At 43.8% G+C, this 19,957-nt stretch overlaps 1 protein-coding gene across 4 annotated transcripts in view; it reads left to right on the top strand.

Annotated features, from left to right (window-relative positions):
• The window catches only part of Tmem246 (transmembrane protein 246), a 14,768-nt gene extending 597 nt beyond the window's left edge, over positions 1-14,171 (top strand). For 2 of the 4 annotated variants that reach the window (XM_008851914.3, XM_008851913.3), the window contains exon 2: positions 12,358-14,171. In XM_008851914.3, the coding sequence (XP_008850136.1) occupies positions 12,434-13,645 (1,212 nt within the window). In that variant the 5' untranslated portion in view covers positions 12,358-12,433 and the 3' untranslated portion in view covers positions 13,646-14,171. Of the gene's footprint in view, positions 1-64; positions 202-294; positions 507-12,357 lie in introns of those variants that run through there. The other 2 variants (XM_008851915.3, XM_008851916.3) reach the window with 2 other exon arrangements.
• The last annotated feature ends 5,786 nt before the right edge of the window (positions 14,172-19,957 follow it).

Raw genomic sequence — 19,957 nt, 5'->3', positions numbered from 1 at the left:
GCGGAGCCCGAGGCCCAGGCACCTAATGGCCACCCGCGAACCGCGACCCTCGGCGGGGCGTCGTCCGGACCTCCCGGGGCGCCCGGCCCTGCAGCCCGTGCCGGGAAGGTGACCGCGGAGGAAGGCGCCCCTCCCGGCTCCCGGAAACGCCCGCACCTGGGAACCAGCCCCGCGATGGACACGGGTCGCCTCGGCCTGCAGGTGGGGAAACTGAGGTCGGAACAGCGGGACTCCCCAAGGTCAGCGGCGGACGCTAGATGCCACGGCTCCGCTTGTCCTCGCCCATTTTCCCGGCAGTGAGTTAGGACCTCCTGGGTGTGTCTCGGTCCTCACCCCGGGCTCTGGGGCGCCCCACGCCACTGCGCTCGCGGTGTCCCTGTGGCCTGAAGCCCCTGGCGGGTCGCGGTGGCCCGGGCATCGCCCGCTTCCGGGACCCCTCTCTCCCCAGGACCGCAGGGCTGCTAGGAGCATGACCTCACTATGCGGACCATCAGCAACACCTGCAGGTGTGTGCATGCGTGCACGCAGACCTTGGGCTTCCCCAAGAGAACTAAATTGTAAGGCGAATATTGGTTTAGGGAGCGATTTCTAGAGGTACTTTATGCAAAGGATGGTGTATGAGGCAAGGAGATAAAATAATATTTGACATGATGAGAATTATTAGAAAAATATTTAAAGGCTAACCATTCGGGCAAAAATGTAAAAGAGAAACTAAAAATAAAGCTTCATTTCTTAGACTGTCGAGATTTTCTGGTTATCTTACATTTTTCAGCATTTGAAGTTGTATATCAATAACATGGAAAATGGCATCTGGTTTGAATTTGCTTGTCTTCACTTACTCTTAGGAGCCACTGCCTAATTCCCTCTTTGTATTACTCTTGGCATTTATATGGATGGATTTATTATTAATTTTTCCCTATATTTCATTTGGTGTGTATGTCTTGTATTTTTTGCTAGTTATAATTCCAGAAAATTTTAAGAATATTTTCAGCGATTTTTCAAAATTATTGTGGTGGTTATATCACTGAATTTGAAAAAACTTGTTGAAATAAGCATTTAAATGGTACATTTTATTTATAAATTATACCTCAATAGAGTTGTTTTTTAAAGCTAAGAGAATTATGCTAGGTCATGAGGAGAATATGTCTAATTAGATATTAAAACATGTTATAAGGCCTCAGAAATTAAAATACACAAATAGATAAGCTAACAGCTGGACAAGATGGTGCTGGTTTGTAATCCTGATACCAGGGAGGTTGAGCTTGAGGATTTCAACTTCCAGGCCTGCTTGGGCTACAAAGCAAGACCCTGTCTCAAAATAATAATCTTTAGTATAAGCATGCAAATGTAAGATAATTCAATATGTCATAAGTACAGCAATTTAAGTTAGGGATTAAAAATGGGTTTAGGCCAACTGCCTGTCACAGTGCACAATGTTGAATCAGATGCTGAGTAAGGGTCATTAAGCCATATGTGTTCTTTGCAGAATGTAGAACGCCAGCAGGAAACCTCCTCTAACCCTCATCTCTCAGTAAATTGTATTCCTGTTACAAAATTAAGGGATCATATTTTGTAAATTTTCTACAGCATATTTTCCTTCCCTTCCCACTTATTTGCCATCCGTTTTTTTCCACCCCAAACAAAATTTAAGTGAAAATTTTTTGTTGATTTTCAATAGCATGTCTTGTCATTTCTTCCAGGTATATTCCTTGAAGGAGAATTGCTATCTCCTGTCAAAGGGGGTGCCCTGATAGTACCTTCAAAGACTGCACCTATTTACATGCAAATGCCCGTTTGTTGAACTTGCTCCTCTGTCGTGAAGTCAGTTGAAACTGTATTAATTATAGAGGTTAATTTTGAAGAAAGGAGCCTCTTCCTATTACTGAGTCTTTCAGATGGGGAAAATGTTCTTTTTATTCATTTGTTAATGACTTTTAAAAATGTCCTTTAATATTTTCTGGGTATATTCTGCCTATTTCATAAATTTATTCCCAGGCATTTCATTTTTATTCTAAACTTACCATTTTTCTATTTTTGATTGAGATTTTTTTTATTCCATCAAAGAACTTTGATTGTTGAGTGAGGATTTAATAAGTAGTCACAGTAAATAGACACTCTGCCCTCTGTATCTCAGGGTCCACGTTTGTGGATTTAATTAATTGTAGATCAAATAATTTTTTTAAAAAATTTCATCCATACTGAGCATGTATTTATTCTTTTACCATTATTCCATAAACAATAAAATACAGCTACATTTTACTTAGCATTTGCATTGTGTTCGGTATTGTAGAGATCACTTAATGTATATAGAAAGATGTGCAGCACTTGCATGTAAATACTATGGTACTTTATATAAAGGGCCTGAGTATCTTAAGGTTTAGGTTTTGGTATCTGGAATCAACCCCCTTGGATACCAAGGGACAGTTTTAAAAAATATTTTATTTATTATTTTTATTTTGTGTGTATGAGTGTATTGTCTGTATATGTGTACCTGCGTCATGCAGTGCCCGCAGAGGTCAGAAGAAGGCATTGCATCTCCTGGAACTGCAGTTCCGGACCATTGTTAGCAGCCATGTGGGTGCTGGGAATCAAACCTGCGTCCTTTGCAAGAGCAGCCAGTACTTTTAACCACTGAGCCAACACTCCAGCTCCAGCCAAGGGACAGTTGTGTAGTCTAATGTAAACAGTAACAAACGAGTGTTCTGGGGGAAATTCATGTAAGAGTCCTAATATGTGTGAGAAAAAAGAGTTTATTTCTGGTTGGGAAAATCAGGTTGGTTTTTGGAAAAGATAAGTATCTTTTGATCTGATTTTTTCATGGTTAAGTTAGTGTATATGAGAAAGAACACTGCTGAAAAGAGTCTTAAAGCTGAATCTTGGCAAAGAATTTGGACTTTATTCTGCAGACACAGGTGAATTGTTGACCAGTTGTACAGAAAGGAGTTCCACGTTCTAACCCATGCTTCAGAGGATCAGCTGGTGATGTAAAATACTACCATCATTTGCAGTGCCGCACACCTGACAAAGGGCTTCCCCAGCCAGCCCTCCTCATCTAAAGGTCTCCATAATGAGATTCTTTTTTTTTTTTTTTTTGAGAAAGGGTTTCACTATGTAGTTCTGTCTGGCTGGAACTGGATTGTGGTACAGGATGGCTGTGAACTCATATAGTTCTACCTCCAGAGTGTTGAAATTAAAGGTGTACACCACTATGCCTGGCTCATAACAAGGTATTTTAAGTTAGTTTTAAGTTAGCATACATAGCATGGGTTTTATTCACTATGGCATTTTTTAAAAAAAATTTATTTATATTTTTATTTTATGTGTATGGTGTATTGCCTGCATGTAGGTAAGCGCACCCATGTTGTGCAATGCCCTCAGAGGTCAGAAGAGGTTGTCGGATCCTCTGAGACTGGAGTTACAGACAGTTGTTAGCTGCCATGTGGGTACTGGGATTCGAAACCCGGTCTTCTGCAAGAACAACCAGTGTTCTTAACTGCTGAGCCATCTCTCCAGCCCCACTATGGCATTTTTATAATACTTTGTTTTTATTTGTCCTCCTTCCCCTCACCCATCATTTGTCCTTCTGACCCGTCTGGCTGATCTCCTTCCTCTCCCCAGTAACTCCCCTTTTCTTTTTAGGTAGGCACTCCATTACCTTCTTGGTTCCTCCCCCTTAAGATCTCTTCTCTCATGGTCCCCTTTCTAACTTCACAAACTGTTCCCATATATGTTTGTGTATACACACATACACAGAGATTGAAATCTAGGACCTGCATGTAACAGAAAGCATGGCATTTGCCTTTATTTTTCATTCATGTGTAAGTGCATATGTCTGTGTGAGTGTATGCTACGTGTGGGTAGGTATCCTTGGGAGTTGGAGTTACAGGCAGTTATGTAGTACCTGATGCAGATTGCTGGGAAAGAGTGTACTCTGGTCTTCTGGAAGAGCAGCAAATGCTCTTAATCACTGAGCGTCTCTCCAGCCATGGTATTTGTTTTTCTGAGTCTAACATATTTTGCTGAATATAATGATCTTTAGTTCAATCCATTTTCCTGTCAATGTCATGATTTCATTTTATGGCTGAATAAAATTCCATTGTGAATACGTATCACATTTTCTTTATCAGTTCATCTGTTGATGGATGTTTTGGTTGGTTCCATTTCCTGGCTGTTGTGAATACTTCAGCAGTGAACATGAATATGAATGTCCCTGTGGCTGGTCCCTTGGGTATGTACCCAGGAGTGGTATAGCTGAGTCACATCCTAGTTCTGTTTTCAGCATCTTGGGGAAGTTGTCTTTGAGAAAACTCTGTAACTGCTGCACCGGTTTGCACTCCTATTAGCTGCGAATAAGGGTTCCTCTTTCTCCATATCCTTGCCAGCATTTGATGTTATCTCTTTTCTTGGTGTTACTTATTTTGATTATCATGAAAGAGAATCTCAAAGCCATTTTACTTTTCATTTCCTTGATGGCTAAAGATATTGAACATTTTTCAAACATCTTTGGCCATTTGTATTTCTTGAGAACTGCCTGTTCAATTCATTAGCCAATGTATTGATAGTAAGGTTTGGCTTTTATTTACTTTGTAGTTCTTTATATATTCTAGCTGTCAGCCCTGCCTCGCATATATTGGCAGTGTGTCTTCCATTCTGACTGCAAGCAGTCCCCTCACTCTGGTGACTGTTCCCTTTGTTAGGCAGAAGCTTTTTAGTTTTACATAAAAAATTTATCAGTTCATGGAATTATTTTCTATGCTATCCGAGTTCTTTCTAGAAAGTTCTTACCTATATCTTAATGGGTTTTCCCCTAGCAGTTTAAACGTTTTGGGTTTTGCCTTAAGGTCTTTGATTCATTTTGAATTGATGTTTTTACAGGATGAGAGAGAGGAATCTATTTTTTTTATTTTCTTATTTTGCAGAGAGACTAAATAGACCCAGTGAAAGGAATGGCCTAATACAACTTGATCTGATTTATTAGTATGGGGACAAGAATTGGACTGAAATATTTTTGCTTCAAATCTGCAGTTGATGCTGGGGAGGGAGCCTGATACAATCATCTGGCCTGGAGCAGGAGGGGAGGAGAACAGAGAGGCGCAGAGCAGAGACTGTGGAGATGGAGCTGGCAGGTAAAGGAAAGGCGGTGAGGAGTCAGAACTCCCCAGGATCTTAGATTCAGGTGCCTGAGAGACATCCTTCAAAAAAGAAGGTGGACTTGGGAAACATGGACAGTCTGCAAGTGCTTAGTAACCTGATACACAGCCTGTTCTATCTACAAACCCCCATGGCTCCTTCTGTTTAATTTTCACAAGATGCCACCATCTTTCCATGTATTTATTCATCTAAGTCCCAATTCGTGTTTATTTCTCAGGATCTTTATCCTTTGTTGTTTTCCGAGTTCTGTATTCTAGATAAGGTCATAGGTGGAATCCAGTTTAGGGAATGGCTGTGTTTTAATGTGCAGCACTTAGGTAAGAACTTACTAAACACTCTTCCATAGAATTGGAACAGTCGTTACAAAGAAATCAGTCTTCAATGTCTTTGTAGTATGGGTCTGAGTAGGTAACCTCATAGGTGACTGTGGACTTCTGGGAAAAGATATCAGAGCAATCATTTAGACACCACCTCCCTCTGTCATCTGCTTCCAGTCCTGCAGACACAGACCTCTTCTGCTCGTCCCATATGTGTGGGTTGGAAATTAAGAACTCCTCCCCTCAAACTGTGAATGAAAAATGCTACTTGTTTAGGTTTGTTCCCAAGAGGCCAGTTGTATTAGAATGAAATCAGTAAAGTCATGGGTATTGGTGGATACCACACCCCACTGTGCCCCCAAAGGCAATAAGAACATGCTTTTGAATGCCTACATAATTCATGGATTTTTGCCAAAGTAGCCAACCATGGAATGAGGAATATAAACCCATTTTTATGGCCCACAATGAGTGTGCTAGATGGCATTGCATATGATGTTCAAAAATGTTTTCTTCCTCTCCTTCAGGAGATGGGTACTCTGATCATCAATTTCCAGGTTTTGTTGTTGCTTTGAGACAGGGTCTCCCTGTAGCGCCTGGCATGGAACTCACTATGTAGACCAGGCTGACCTTGATCTTACAGAGATCCACCTGCCTCTGCCTCTCAAGTGCTGGGATTAAAGATGTGTGCCACCATGCCAAGCTTTGATTTCCGTTTTTTTTTTTAGTTGAATTTTTTTTATTTTCATACAATAGAATTTGATGATATTTCAGTCCCCTATCCTCATCTCCCCTTATTGCCCCCTGCCCAATTTATTGTACTCATATATATATATATGGCCTAAAGAGTCTAATCTGTGTCTCCAATTGTCCTTCAGTGTGGGTCCATCCACTAGAGCCTTGTTAGCCTACCAAGAGTCCCATGCTTGGAAGATACTGTCTCTGCCTCTCCCAGCCACAATCTGTTGCCACAATTTCTTCAGGTGGGGCTGGAACTTTGTATCCACTTCCTCATGTCTATGCTGGGATTTTGTCTGGTTTGAGCTGCATGGGACTTGTGCATGCTGTCCCTGTTGCTGTGGTCATCCACATCCTCTGGTTCTTACACTCTTTCCTCCCCCTCTTCCACAATGATCCTTGAACCCTGGGAGGCATAAGTTTGATGCAGGTGTCTTATTCAGGGGATAAGCACTCTGTAGCCCCTTGTTCTCTGCACATTGACCCGTGGGTTTCTGCATTAATCACCATCCGTTGCATAAGGAGACTACACTGGTGAGAGTTAAGAGGTGCATTAATCTACAGGTATTACAGTAAGTCATTAAAGGTCAGTTTAATTACAATAATTCTTTAGTAGAAAACTAGTATTAGGTTCTCCCTGATGTCTTGCGACCTGCCTAGTGTCAGAGTTCTAAGCCTGATGTCAGTGTCAGGTATGGGTTCCATCCTAGGAAATGGACCTTAAATCTAATTAAAGAGTGGTTGGTTGCTCCCATAATATTTGTGCCACTATTGCACTGGTGAGCATATCTTGTCAGGTGACTTCAGGTTTTTGATACCCTCTTCCTACAGTAAATTTGCACATGCCTGTTCTGTTGAATTGGAGGTTAATTATGTAACTTGATTGACATGTGTCACTTTGGAGCAGTAGCTTTGAGAGCTAGCTTATGGCTTGCCATTTCTCCTTTTACTCTAGACAAAACCAGTAATGTCAGAGAAAAGGGGTTCTGCAATATACACAAGGTACTGAGGTACAACTCACCCTTATGATCAAGTCACATGAGCAAAAGCTGAACCTTAGTGCTTAGAAAAGAGACAAAAGAAAGCAAGAAAGAGCCCCCCCAAAATATTCAAAAGAATTAAAAATTACTCTTGTGTTAGAATCTACTTATTTAAAACTTAATAGCAACATAGTAGAAGTGTGTTATATGATTGTTTTTATTCTGTGGCATATTCAGAAAAAATATTCACTGCTTATTACTTGTAGATATATATGTAAATGTTTGTCATCCCATATATAAACCACTGAGCTTTGGGGATCATTTTGGAAACCTGTTCTGACTCCTACAGTTCACAATAATTGAGGGACTTGGGTCTTATGTCCTGGAGAGTTTTGGATTTTTCTCAAGCAGATTGATAGATCCTTTCATTTCCTCTAAGTCTAGAAATCAGCCTGCAGCTGTTCCATTCTACCAACTTTGCATTCCCCTTCCCTTGTGGAAGAGCGAGTTTCCCTGCCCCATTGCTTTGGCCAATGGGTAGGGTGAGTGGATTTGATCTATGGCACACTTCAGAAAGGATGCAGATTACCATGTTTTAACTCGTCCTTAGCTTTTACCTGACCTAAAAACACAGCCCAGGTACCTGTTTCCTCTGTGCTTTGATCCAGGAGAAAAACATCAACTGACCTGCTTCTGACCTGCCTTTTGTACCTGAGTTCAGCAGGGCCATAGCTGTATACACACTTGAATGCAAGGAGTTTAGGTCATTATTGTAGGTCGTGAAGATTTGGGGCTGTTTGTCACCCCTAGTAAGAGCTGACCACTGCAAACAGACACACTAGGTGCTGCTGATCAGATCCCTCTTCTTCCTTGGTTATCAATGCAATAGCAGTCTCCTAGCTGTTTATTTATTGATTTATTATTTATTTATTTATTTTAGCTGTGTTCTTAAAGCAAAGGCTTTTGTGAGATGTTACTGATTTTATTTCTTCAAGTGGAGAAAATCGCCCTGGATTAAAGGTCCTCTGTATGCCAATCTGGGCACTCCCCTTTCTACCCCACCTTCCATATTATAGTGAGCGATGGCATTTCCTGTGCACCTGGCATTTTCTGAGCTGCCCGCCCTATGATGTTGACTCTGTATTAAGTTCCTTTCTGTAGATGATCCAACTCGCTTGAATAATAGCAAGGGCAGGGAAAATATCATGAGCCACTCAACTGCCTTATTTCCAGAGCCAGTGCACCAAAGGCATAAGACTGGCCCATTTCCAGTATTAAATGTCTACTAGCTGTGTTGGAACTGGGTGGGGAGATAGATGTGCAATTCAGTGATTTACTAACTCTATGGACCTGAGCAGATCAGAGGGAGAAACCACCCATATGTCGTACACTGAATGTCACCAACCAGCAAGTGCAAGGTCATAGGCTATCAAACTTGCCCTCTTTAACTGTTCTCCAGATCTCTCTGTAGTATTAGACTCATCTCTCTCATCTCTGAGTTCCCTAGGATCGCCTTTTGTTGCAGACTTGTCTTTCCTTCCTATGAAATGTGTCATAGCACATTATTGTAGAGAGAAGGTCATGCTAATTACTGTAATGAAGAAGCTCTAAAATCCTCAGTGGCTGGACACAATGGTTTATACAGTAACCACTGTAAGTAGTAACAGTGGAGAGGTGAGCAATGAGAAGGACCTCTGTTCCCAGAAGTCATTCAGGGGTGCAGACATTTGCTCTCTGGTTGCTCCTCCCTCCCTTAGATTCCTAGAGATTCCATTCAACTCACATTTTACTGGCAAGCCCTAGTCATACGACCCTACCTGGAGGAGGAAGACTAAGAGGAGGACTGAGTGTGCCTGCTAAGGGGAGAATAGGAGAATGCAGATATGGGAACACTGGTGGTGTATACCACTGTGACCTCATGTGGGATGTGGACAACTCTTCCTTCATCATTCATGAGCTAGACCATTTTATTTCAAATTGGTACAAGCTTTATTATGCTTCTGAAGCAAGAGGTATACTTATTTATTTATTTTGTTTGTTTATTTATTTATTTATTTATATTTGTGTTTGTGTATGAGCATATTGCTTCCATATATGTAAGTGCACTTAGGTCATGCATTGCCCATGGATGTCAGAAGAGGGCTTTGGATTCCCCAGGAACTGGAGTTACAGATGGCTGTTAGCCACCATGTGGGTGCTGGGAATTGAACCCTGGTCCTCTGCAAGAGCAGCCAGTACTCTTAACCACTGAACCATCTCTCCAGTCCTAAGAGGTATACTTTTAGTGCCATAGCTATTACTTTGCTTTGAATTGATTCTGCTGACTTTATACTAGCTTTGTCCTTTTAATTCTATTCTTAGGTGCAAATCTGTTTTTCATCAGAACCTTACAATTTCTTAAAATATTACTGGATTCTGAACATTGGGTATATATTTTTTCAGTGTATGTATGTGTGTGTTCATGTGTATGCAGGCATGCATGTTTGTGAAGGTACATATATACATGTGTGCACATACATGTGGAGACTAGAGGTGAACCTCAGTAGTGTTGTTTCTCAGGGCCTGTGCACCTGGTTTTTTTCTTCTACTTCTTTTTGATGTGTGTTATGTGTTTGCATGTTCATGTATGTAAGTGCAGGTGTGCAGGAGTCATGGTATGGTGTGGAGGTCAGAGGACAACCTTGGATATTGGTTTTCTCCTTCTACCTTGAGGCAGAGTCTCTCAGCATCCTATACTGGCTAGCTGGCTCCAAGCTTCCAGGAATTCTGTTTCTGCCTCCCATCTTGGAGTACTGGGATTATGGGTGCGTGCTACATCACCTGGCTTTTATGTGGGTTTGGGGAATTTGAACTCAAGTCCTCACACTTGCATGGCAGGCACTTTGCCCACTGAACCATCTCCTCATCCCCCACCTTGTTTTTTAAGATAGGGTGTCTCACTGGTCTGGAGCTCCACCAGTAGGCTAATCTGTCTAGCCAGTGGTCCAGGGGTCTCCCTCCCCAGTGTTGGGATTGCAAGTGTGTGACTCCATACCTAGCTTTTTTAAGTTGTGAGTTCTAGATATCAAACTCAGATCCTCATGTATGCATGACAAGAATTCTACAGAGTAGGTCATCTCCCTAGCCCCATAGTGTGTGTGTGTATGTATATATATATATGTATATGTATATATATGTATATATATGTATATTTTATTATTTTATGTGTGTAAGTGTATTGCTTGCATGTGTATAAGTGTACCGCTTCCATGCTAAGCCAGCAGAGATCAGAAGGGGGTTCAGATCCCCTGAAACTGGTGTTACAAATGGTTGTTAGCTGCCCTGTGGATGCTGGGAACTGAACCTAGGTCCTTTGCAAAGGCAATCAGGCTTTTAATCACTGAGCCATCTCTCCAGGCCCCAATAGTGTATATTTTAGTAACATTTTTGTTCTACATAATTTTACTCTCTAACATGTTTAATATCCATGGTAATCCCATGAGTCAGGTGTTATTAGTTCCCTTTTAGGGCCAAGCAATCCAAGATATATAGAGGTGAAGTGACCTCTCACCAGTTGAGTAGCAGAGCTGAGATTCGCACCAACACTTGACCTCACTCCTGTGCACTGAGCTGCCGTACCCCACCACATTCCTCTCTGGATCAGGCTGTTCCTTCTGTACATCTCTCACACCCCCCACTGAAAAGCCACTTGTGGATTTTCCGTTAGCATGCTTCTTCCCCTCTCAAAGTCTAGGGGTCTAGGTTTTGTTTGCAGAAGAAAGATGCTTTCTCTAACTGGTTCCAATGATAGTGCTAGAAAAATAAAATAGGATGGACTGGAGAGTTGTCTCAGTGGTTAAGAGCACCTACTACCCTTGTGGAGGACCCAAAATTGTTCAGTTCTTAGTACCCACGTGGGGCGGTTCACAGCCACCTGTAACTCTGGCTCTAGAGGTTCCACTGCACTCTACTGGGCTTTGTGGGCACTGCACGCATGTGCAGCCCCCCCCCCACATATTTTTAAAAAATTAAATTTAAGAGGCTGGAGAGATGGCTCAGCGGTTAAGACCACTGTCTGCTCTGCCAGAGGATTCAGGTTTGATTTCCAGCACTCACATGGCAGCTAACAACCATCCATAACTCCAGTTCTGATGCCTCTTCTGGCCTCTGTGGGCTTTGTATGACACGGTGGACTTACATACCTGTAGGCAGAACACTCATTATTTTATGTGTATAAGTGTATTGCCTGCATGTATGTAAGTGCACCTGTGTCATACAGTGCCTGCAGAGGACAGAAGAGGGCCCTGAATTCCCCTGGAGCTGGAGTTACAGATAGTTGTTAACCATGGCATTGCATGACGTGGGTACACTTGTATGCGTGGAGGCAATATAGTCATAAAATAAGTAAATAAAAAAAGAAAAATAATAGTTTAAAAAAGAGGCTAGGAGGCTGGAGAGATGGCTCAGTGGTTAAGAGCGCTGACTGCTCTTGCAGAGGACTCAGGTTTGATTTCCAGCACTCACATGGCAGCTAACAACCATCCATAACTCCAGTTCTGATGCCTCTTCTGGCCTCTGTGGGCTTTGTATGACACGGTGGACTTACATACCTGTAGGCAGAACACTCATAAACATAAAAAATAAAATAAATAATAATAAATTTAAAAAGTAATATAGGAGTGAATCAAGATTAAATGGTTAGATTAACTGAGATTAGAGAAATCAAAAGATGACATTAAACAGCAGGGAATCCTAAGTAGTTCTTTTCTCCTTTGGGATATGCAGAAATCACACAGTCAACAAGCACTGTGCACTTAGGCTGAGCTTGCCCCAACTGTGTGTTTCTTCTTTGCTGAGCTTTGGTTTTTGTATGTCAATGTTAGCACCCATGTCTATGTAGCTAGTGACTTTACTAACTACAGGTGACTTTCTGGCATGGAGTAAAGCTAACAATGAATCTTTAAGCATGGCGGCTTGGTTGAATGCACTGAGATATTCCTGTTCATAGAGGTAATAAGAGCATACCAGAGTTCACTGAGAGATACAACCAAAGAATAATTCATTGCAGAAAATTCTTTCAAGTCTCTAGCAGTTCACAGCCTTGAACTACAATTTCTGATGTGATATGTGCTGCTTGGCTTCATTGTCGGAAACATTTTAAAGCTCTGTTTTCTGTTTCTGCTTTCTCTCTTCAGGTTTGACTTACATGATTTTGGCCTGACTTCCACAATGGTTTGTTCTTGGGACAAGACATGACCAAAAGTTGACCTCATGAGTACGCCAACCTCCCCAGCTGCCATGCTTCTCCGGAGGCTGCGGCGACTGTCCTGGAGCAGCACTGCTGTCCAGCTCTTCATCCTAACTGTGGTGACATTTGGTCTTCTGGCCCCCCTGGCCTGTCACCGGCTCCTTCACTCCTACTTCTATCTGCGCCATTGGCATCTAAATCAGATGAGCCAAGAGTTCCTGCAGCACAGTCTGAAGGAGGGGGAAGCTGCCCTGCACTACTTTGAGGAGCTGCCCTCTGCCAACGGCTCGGTGCCTATCGTCTGGCAGGCCACCCCTCGCCCCTGGCTGGTGATCACCATCATCACTGTGGACAGGCAGCCTGGCTTCCACTATGTCTTGCAGGTGGTGTCCCAGTTTCACCGGCTTCTGCAGCAATGTGGCCCCCAGTGTGAGGGGCACCAGCTCTTCCTGTGCAACGTGGAACGGAGCGTGAGCCATTTGGATGCAAAGCTGCTCTCCAAATATGTCCCTGTGGCTAACCGCTATGAGGGCACTGAGGATGATTACGGTGATGATCCTTCGACCAACTCATTTGAGAAAGAGAAGCAAGACTATGTCTATTGCCTGGAATCATCACTGCAGACCTACAACCCAGACTATGTCCTCATGGTGGAAGATGATGCCATTCCAGAAGAGCAGATCTTCCCCGTGCTGGAGCACCTTCTGAGGGCCCGCTTCTCTGAGCCGCATCTGCAGGATGCCCTGTATCTAAAGCTCTATCACCCCGAGAGGCTGCAGCACTACATCAATCCAGAGCCCATGAGGATCCTGGAGTGGATTGGTGTGGGCATGTTGCTGGGGCCTGTGCTAACCTGGATATACATGAGGTTTGCCTGCCGTCCAGGCTTTAGCTGGCCTGTCATGCTCTTCTTCTCTCTGTATAGCATGGGGTTGGTGGAGCTGGTGGGTCGGCATTATTTCCTGGAACTGCGGCGCCTGAGTCCTTCCTTGTATAGTGTGGTTCCTGCCTCTCAGTGTTGTACCCCAGCCATGCTGTTTCCTGCCCCTTCAGCCCGCCGGACCCTCACCTACCTGTCCCAAGTGTACTGCCACAAAGGCTTCGGCAAGGACATGGCACTGTACTCACTGCTAAGAGCCAAGGGGGAGCGGGCCTATGTGGTGGAGCCCAACCTAGTGAAACACATTGGGCTCTTCTCCAGCCTCCGGTACAACTTTCATCCCAGGCTACTCTAGGGTTGCCAAGTAACACCTTTCTGTCATTGGCCACCTCCTGGAGAATCACATACTGAACTCTTTATTTAGACATGTTTGCTTGCAAATATTGTTTAATGTTGCTAGGTATAAAAGGCGCTGGGACAGCTGAGGAATCGCACATAGGAGCCTTGGCTGGAAATTCCCCCAGCAGGAGCAGCAGTTTGCCACTGGTCTGGACTTCTCTCCCTCCACACAGCCACACTGCCTCATGCAGTCTGTCTACCCAATGAGGGTGCATGTAATACCACTTATATCCTCCCATTGTTTGTAAGCTCTGCCTTGTGATAGAGCTTGTAACTGCCAAAAATCTTGTGCACAGTGGTTTAAGATTTTGTGTTCGGTTTCAAGGGTAGAATTTGGTGAACAGTGAGATGCTTTTGAATGGATTTCTTTCTCATGAGATGAGAATGGATGTGTATTTAGAATATATACCCAAAGAGGCAGAACCTTGTTGACATAATCTATTTGTTTTCCTTAACCTGGTGTAATAAAAGTATAAAAGCTGTGCTGTGCCTGGTATCTTGGAGCAGGTGGTCTGGCTCTTCTGTGATACCTCATCTTCTTTCCTATTCATCTGTAGTGCACTCAGAGCTGATGTTGTTAGGGACAACTTTAAGTCACAGCAGGATCTGCAGAACTTCCTATCAGTTGTGTATGTTCCATGCCAAACCTTTCTGTCATATTGGGATTCTTGGGCAGGTAGGCATTTCAGATACAGAGCAGTGAGCTCTGTGTTAGTAGCATGTCCTTCTCCTGAACTTTGCTGGCTGATGGCTCACCCTTATTTCTTTTTCTTCTGACTTCACATTCCATGCCTTTTCTCCTATGCCAGCACTGTCTACCTTTTGGTGGGGACAATGTCCTTCACTGCCCTGGAGCTTGCTAGGGAGGTGGGGCTGGATGGCCAGTGAGCCCCATCTTTGTTTCTGTCTCCCCAGTGCTAGGATTACAAGTACATGCCACCATGCCTAGCTTTTTATATTTGGGTTCTAGGGATTGAACTCATGTCTTCGGAATTACGAACAAACATTTTATTGTGTGAACTATCTCTCCAGCTGCAACTTCAAACTTTTGCTTCAGCTTTCTTCCAAGCCCTCATGTTGTTGCCTTAGGCAAATCATTTAACATGGCTGGGTCTCTCATTTCTTCACCTGTAAAGTGCTACTTCAGAATAAAACACCCAGCAAATGTTTAGCCCACAAAGGACATTTGAGAGATGATCTTTCTTCTTTCATAATAAACACAGGCCACCTCTCTCTCTCTCTCTCTCTCTCTCTCTCTCTCTCTCTCTGTGGACTGCATACCTCTCTCTCTCTCTCTCTCTCTCTCTCTCCCTCTCTCTCTCTCTGTGTGTGTGTGTGTGTGTATGTGTGTGTGTTTGTGTGATTTTTATCTTTTGTGTGTTTATATTTGTGTTCTTATGTGTACACATTTGTGTGGAGGCCAGAGGCTGACATTGGGTGTCTTTCTCAATTATTCTTCACCTTATTTCTTGAGACAGGGTCTCTCTGAACATGAAGCTCACCAGCTTGGCTAGACTGTCCAGCCAGCAAGCCCCAGACATCCTCTTGTCTCTGCTTCCACAGCACTGGGATTAGAGGTGTAGGCTGCCACACTTGGCTTATGTGGATGCGTGAGTGCAAACTCAGGCCCTTATGCTTGTGTGACAAGCACTGTGTCAACTGAGCACTCTCCCTGACCCAATTAGTACATTTTGAGTGACAATATTAATGATCCTATTTAAAGGAGACACAGGTCATAGAGTAGACACCTGCATATTAGCAGATTGAGACCAAGCACTGCTAGAAATAGTCCTACTTTTCACTGTAGCTTCTAAGGATGGGTGCCTCAGCTTTTATGTAGCCTCACCTCCAGTTTTGTAAATTAACTGAGATGCCTGTTGAACTTATTACAAAACTACTATCTAAAAACTTCTTTTCTCAAACCTTACAAATTAATGTCCTTGGATAATATTTATTAAACTAGTGATCAATGTATTAGTTACTTTTCTGTTGCTGTAACATAACACCATGACCAAGGAACGTACAGAGAGAAGAGTTTGAGTTTAGTTTCAGGTTCCAGAGGGTTTAAGAGTTTGTCATGGCTGGGAGGCATGGTGGCAGGAGGTGACTGGGACAGGAGCAGAAAGCTAAGCACTCACATCTTCAAGCAGTCATGGGAAGCAGAAAGTGACTGGAAATCTGGCAAGGCTTAAGAACTCTCAAATCCTGTCCCTGGTGATGTGCTTCCTCTGGCATGACCATACCCCCTAAAGCCTCCCAAAACAGTGCCACCAAATGGGGACAAAAATGTCCAAATACTTGGAGCCTATGGGGGGCATTCTTGTTTAAACCATCACAACCAGCAATCCTCTTTATGAGGATGGATAATTATATTAGAATTTAAGCTGCTATCCAGTTTGTTCTGATGCCACATCATGGTTTCCTTTTAAAGTTTCCCATCTTGATATCTTTTCACAAACACCAAGCCAGAATTTAAGGATTAAGACCTGGAGATGTTAAGCATGGATGGATAGCTGAACAGGCAGGTAACAGCTTCACACCAATGCTGAAGGCTCACTTAAGTCCTGAGCAAGTCCTGTAGGAGAACTGATATATTCATCCCCTGATGCACAGGTTATCAGGAGGGTGGATGTCTCCAGCAACCTCTCTCACATTTCAGAGTTTAAATTAAGTCAGACTAAAGAAGACCCTGAATGTATCTACACCAACATGCCACTGGAAATAAAAGCACTCATTCTGCTGAGCCTTCCTGAGAAGACTTCTATCCTCTTTTCTGTTTCGTTTTTATTGTTGTTTGTTTGGCTTTGTCTTTTGAGACACGGCCATGACATGTAGTCAGGCTGTCCTTAAACTCATGACCCTCTTGCTTCTGTCCCCAGAGTCCTAGCATTGTAGGCATATACCACCATGCTTAGCCTATCATTCTTTTTTTAGTGATGGACTTCTCTGATGTGGTAAATAGCATCCCCATCACCGCAACCATATGCACACACATATACACATTTATGGAATTCAAAGGTAGACATTCACAAGTACAGGCTGCTTACTGTACAAGCAACCATGGTCACAGGCCACTGAATGCCAGAACTCACACTGGTTTGGTATAAAGATAAATAGGGGCCACCAGACCATCTCAGTCCTCACTGATAGAAACTTGGTACAGTGTGCAGATCATTACTTCCCTCTCTGTACTGCCTCTTGGCCTGGAGGCACTAAACAAGCTGGGCATGTGTTTGTAGGTGATTCTCATTACAACACCAAGAACATACAGCAGCACCTGTAGACCAAAAGAGAAGTCCCAGCTTTCTGCTGGCAGAAGCACACAGGGACCCACCCCCTCAACACACTGAAAACAAGCCCATGACAGCAAAGTAGAAAGTTCTAAGAGTGTGCCTACCAATTATCACTCCTTGGGCCTAGCTCATGGTTTTCCTTCTCCCTAATTTTCTTCTCTGGTCTCATTTCTTTTTGCCCAGTTTCCTTGACTTTTTTCCTAGGTGATTCTATTGTGTTTGACTCTCGTTCATTGTTTCCAAGGTGTCAGGTAAGGAAAGAGTCACAAGTAAAGCGCAGAAGATCCAGGATGTGGAGCTTACAATCTGGAAGGAGATGGGGGTGAAAAATCAAAGGAACGAAGAATTTCAGGTAGTGATCGAAGCTGTGAAGGAAATGGGTAATGTGACAGATGGGCTGGAAGTGAGGGATGGCTTGGGAGGAGACAGGTAAATTGAATTCTCTTCAAATATATGGAAAGATTCAGCCCAGGGAAACAAGGCAATGACCTTGAAATAACAAACAAGCAGTGTAGATGCTCCAAGGACCTGAAAGAAAGCCAGCTCATTGGATTTGTAGTTAGACATGAAGCCAGGGTTTGCAGGGATCAAATCATATCAGGCCTGGGAGGTTATGGACATAGGTGAATTTTTTCCTAAGTGCAGTGGGAAGCCAGATCTCAGTAAGTTAATTATTTTTTCAGAACATGGAAAATCCATTGTTTAGTTCCTTTGCATTCTCTAGGCTGGCTCTAAAAAGAGCCAAAAGAGCACGAAATTCAACAGGCCCAATAGCTCTCTCAGCAGCTTGGTTGGTCAGCCCCAGCAGGTGTTTGCTCCTGTTAAGCTGGGGATGCCCTCATGAACCTTGCAAGTTTCAGCTTTCCAACACATATGAACTTTGATCACCTCCTGAGACTCGTAAACCTCCCCTTCCCTCCTGGAGGGAAAGTTTCAATTCAGAGGAAACTACTATACAGCAGCATGCAACCTACAACACATAGGTTGTTTTCACTCCATGGGCATATCTCAGCAAACGCTGTAGAATGAGACAGAAATATCCACATGGTTATATGACTTAAAATTACCTAAGTTTGTATCATGTGGTGTGGGGACCTAAAAGCCCCACCTTGCATAGGTCCAAAAGGAAGTTACTGGGAGCGCAGCCTGGCTTGCTTTGAAAGTCCCTTAAGATACACCCTCGGGGGTGGGGGGGTAGTTCCAGGTGCCTTTATAAAGCTTTGGAACACTTGCAATAAATGAGTCCCAGCTTGACTAGCCCCCCCCCCGTTGCGTCCAAGTGTCCCCGGGTAATGGGGACGTTGTGGGCTGGCAAACAGCATGCTTACTCATCCCCAATCCTCACCTCGCCGGGGGTCGTGGGTTCGAACCCCCAGCATCTGGCACTCAATGCTGCGCTTGAAGGAAGGTGAAAAGAAGAAAGAAGTAAGAAGAAGAAAAAAAGGATTGGGGCCAATCGAGGAGGTTCAGGGTAAGCAAGACCCTAAAAAGTGGGTAACGCAATTTTTAAGTTTGAAGACCCAGAGCTTAAAGCGCTGAGAGATATGCTTAAAAGCAGGGGATTGGATTTGTCAGATCCCATACCTCAAAAGGTTTGGGCAGAGGCGATTCATTTGGCTCCCTGGCTACTTGGAGCTAATGTTTTTACTGGGGATATATGGGAGTCATGGGAAGGGTTTGAGGAAGAACACAGAAATGCAACAGAAGTGAACCCAAAAGCAGCCAGAGTAACAAGCTGCACCTCAGGTGTGCCCTGGCCAGCTTCAGAGCCTCCCCGGCAGAAGGGCAGGGCAGAGCGGAGTGCATGGGGTCGACGGCAAAAGCCACCCACCCCACCCGCCTTGAACTAATACGTGGGGGTGAGGCCGCCCCCCCTCCCTCTCCCCCAGCCGGCAACTGGCAGGAGTCAGAGGCTCACGCAACTACTGCGACTTGCCATGAGTTGGGGCTCTTGGGAAAGCCAGGCGGGACTGCCCCTGGCTGCTTGGCCCCCTTGGGCACATTTGAAAAAAAAATACAAAAACCAAAGACCTTTGGCTGTGCACCACAACTGGCTCCAGGACAGCTGAAAAGGCCCGGAGGAAGATGGCTCGGGGAGGGGCCCCTGCCCCTTCAGTTCGCCACCAAGTGCTACAGCCCCTCCGGCAGCAGCACTCACCAAATCCTGGGCCCAGGGAGCCCTTAGTAAAGCCTACAATGTTTTCACTGACTGGGGCAGATGTGGAGAAACCAAAAAGCAGCTCAATTCAAGGAACTCATGGCCATTGTTTTCTGACAGTATTCAGACTGGTATGCTCCTTAAAGAGAGAGAAACCCCTATCTCCTTACAGCATCTTAGGGGGCACCAAGGATTGCCTGGACTTTTATCCCAAGGCAATGCAGAGGCATACAAGATGGTTTATTGTGTACAGGTCCCACCTCTGCAATAGCCAGGGGTGAGCCCCAGGGGACTCCTTGTGGCAAACGGATGTCACACACTGTGCTCCTTTTGAAAAGCTTAAGTATATTTTCGTGTCCATCGACACATTCTCACATTCCTGTTGGGCTACCGCTCACACAGGAGAGAAGTCTAAATATGCCCAGTCTCATTTTCTCCAGTGCTTTGCGATGTTGAGATTGCCCCAAAGAATTAAAACTGATAATGGACCATGTTTTGTGAGTAAAAATTTACAAGATTTCTTCTCACTTTGGGGAATTCAACACAATACAGGAATTCCCTACAATTCCCAAGGTCAAGCCAGGCCGCACCCCCAGTAACTTCCTTTCGGACCTATGCAAGGTGGTGCCTTTAGGTCACCACAACATCCTGAGGATGAAAGAACATAATAATAACAAAAATTTTAAATAAGTTACAAGCCTTGTATGTTTGTGAAAATAAAGAAATAATTAGGACAAAGGGAATGAGGATTCCTAGGTTAGGAGTAGAAATGTCAAATAAGATACCAAAATCAGACCTTGGGGAGAACTTGAAGGTT

Source organism: Nannospalax galili, unplaced genomic scaffold (genome assembly GCF_000622305.1).
Source record: "Nannospalax galili isolate Female #2095 unplaced genomic scaffold, S.galili_v1.0 scaffold125, whole genome shotgun sequence".
Lineage (NCBI taxonomy): Eukaryota > Metazoa > Chordata > Mammalia > Rodentia > Spalacidae > Nannospalax > Nannospalax galili.
Note: the sequence above shows the minus strand (reverse complement) of the source record. Positions and strands in the feature narration are given on the sequence as shown.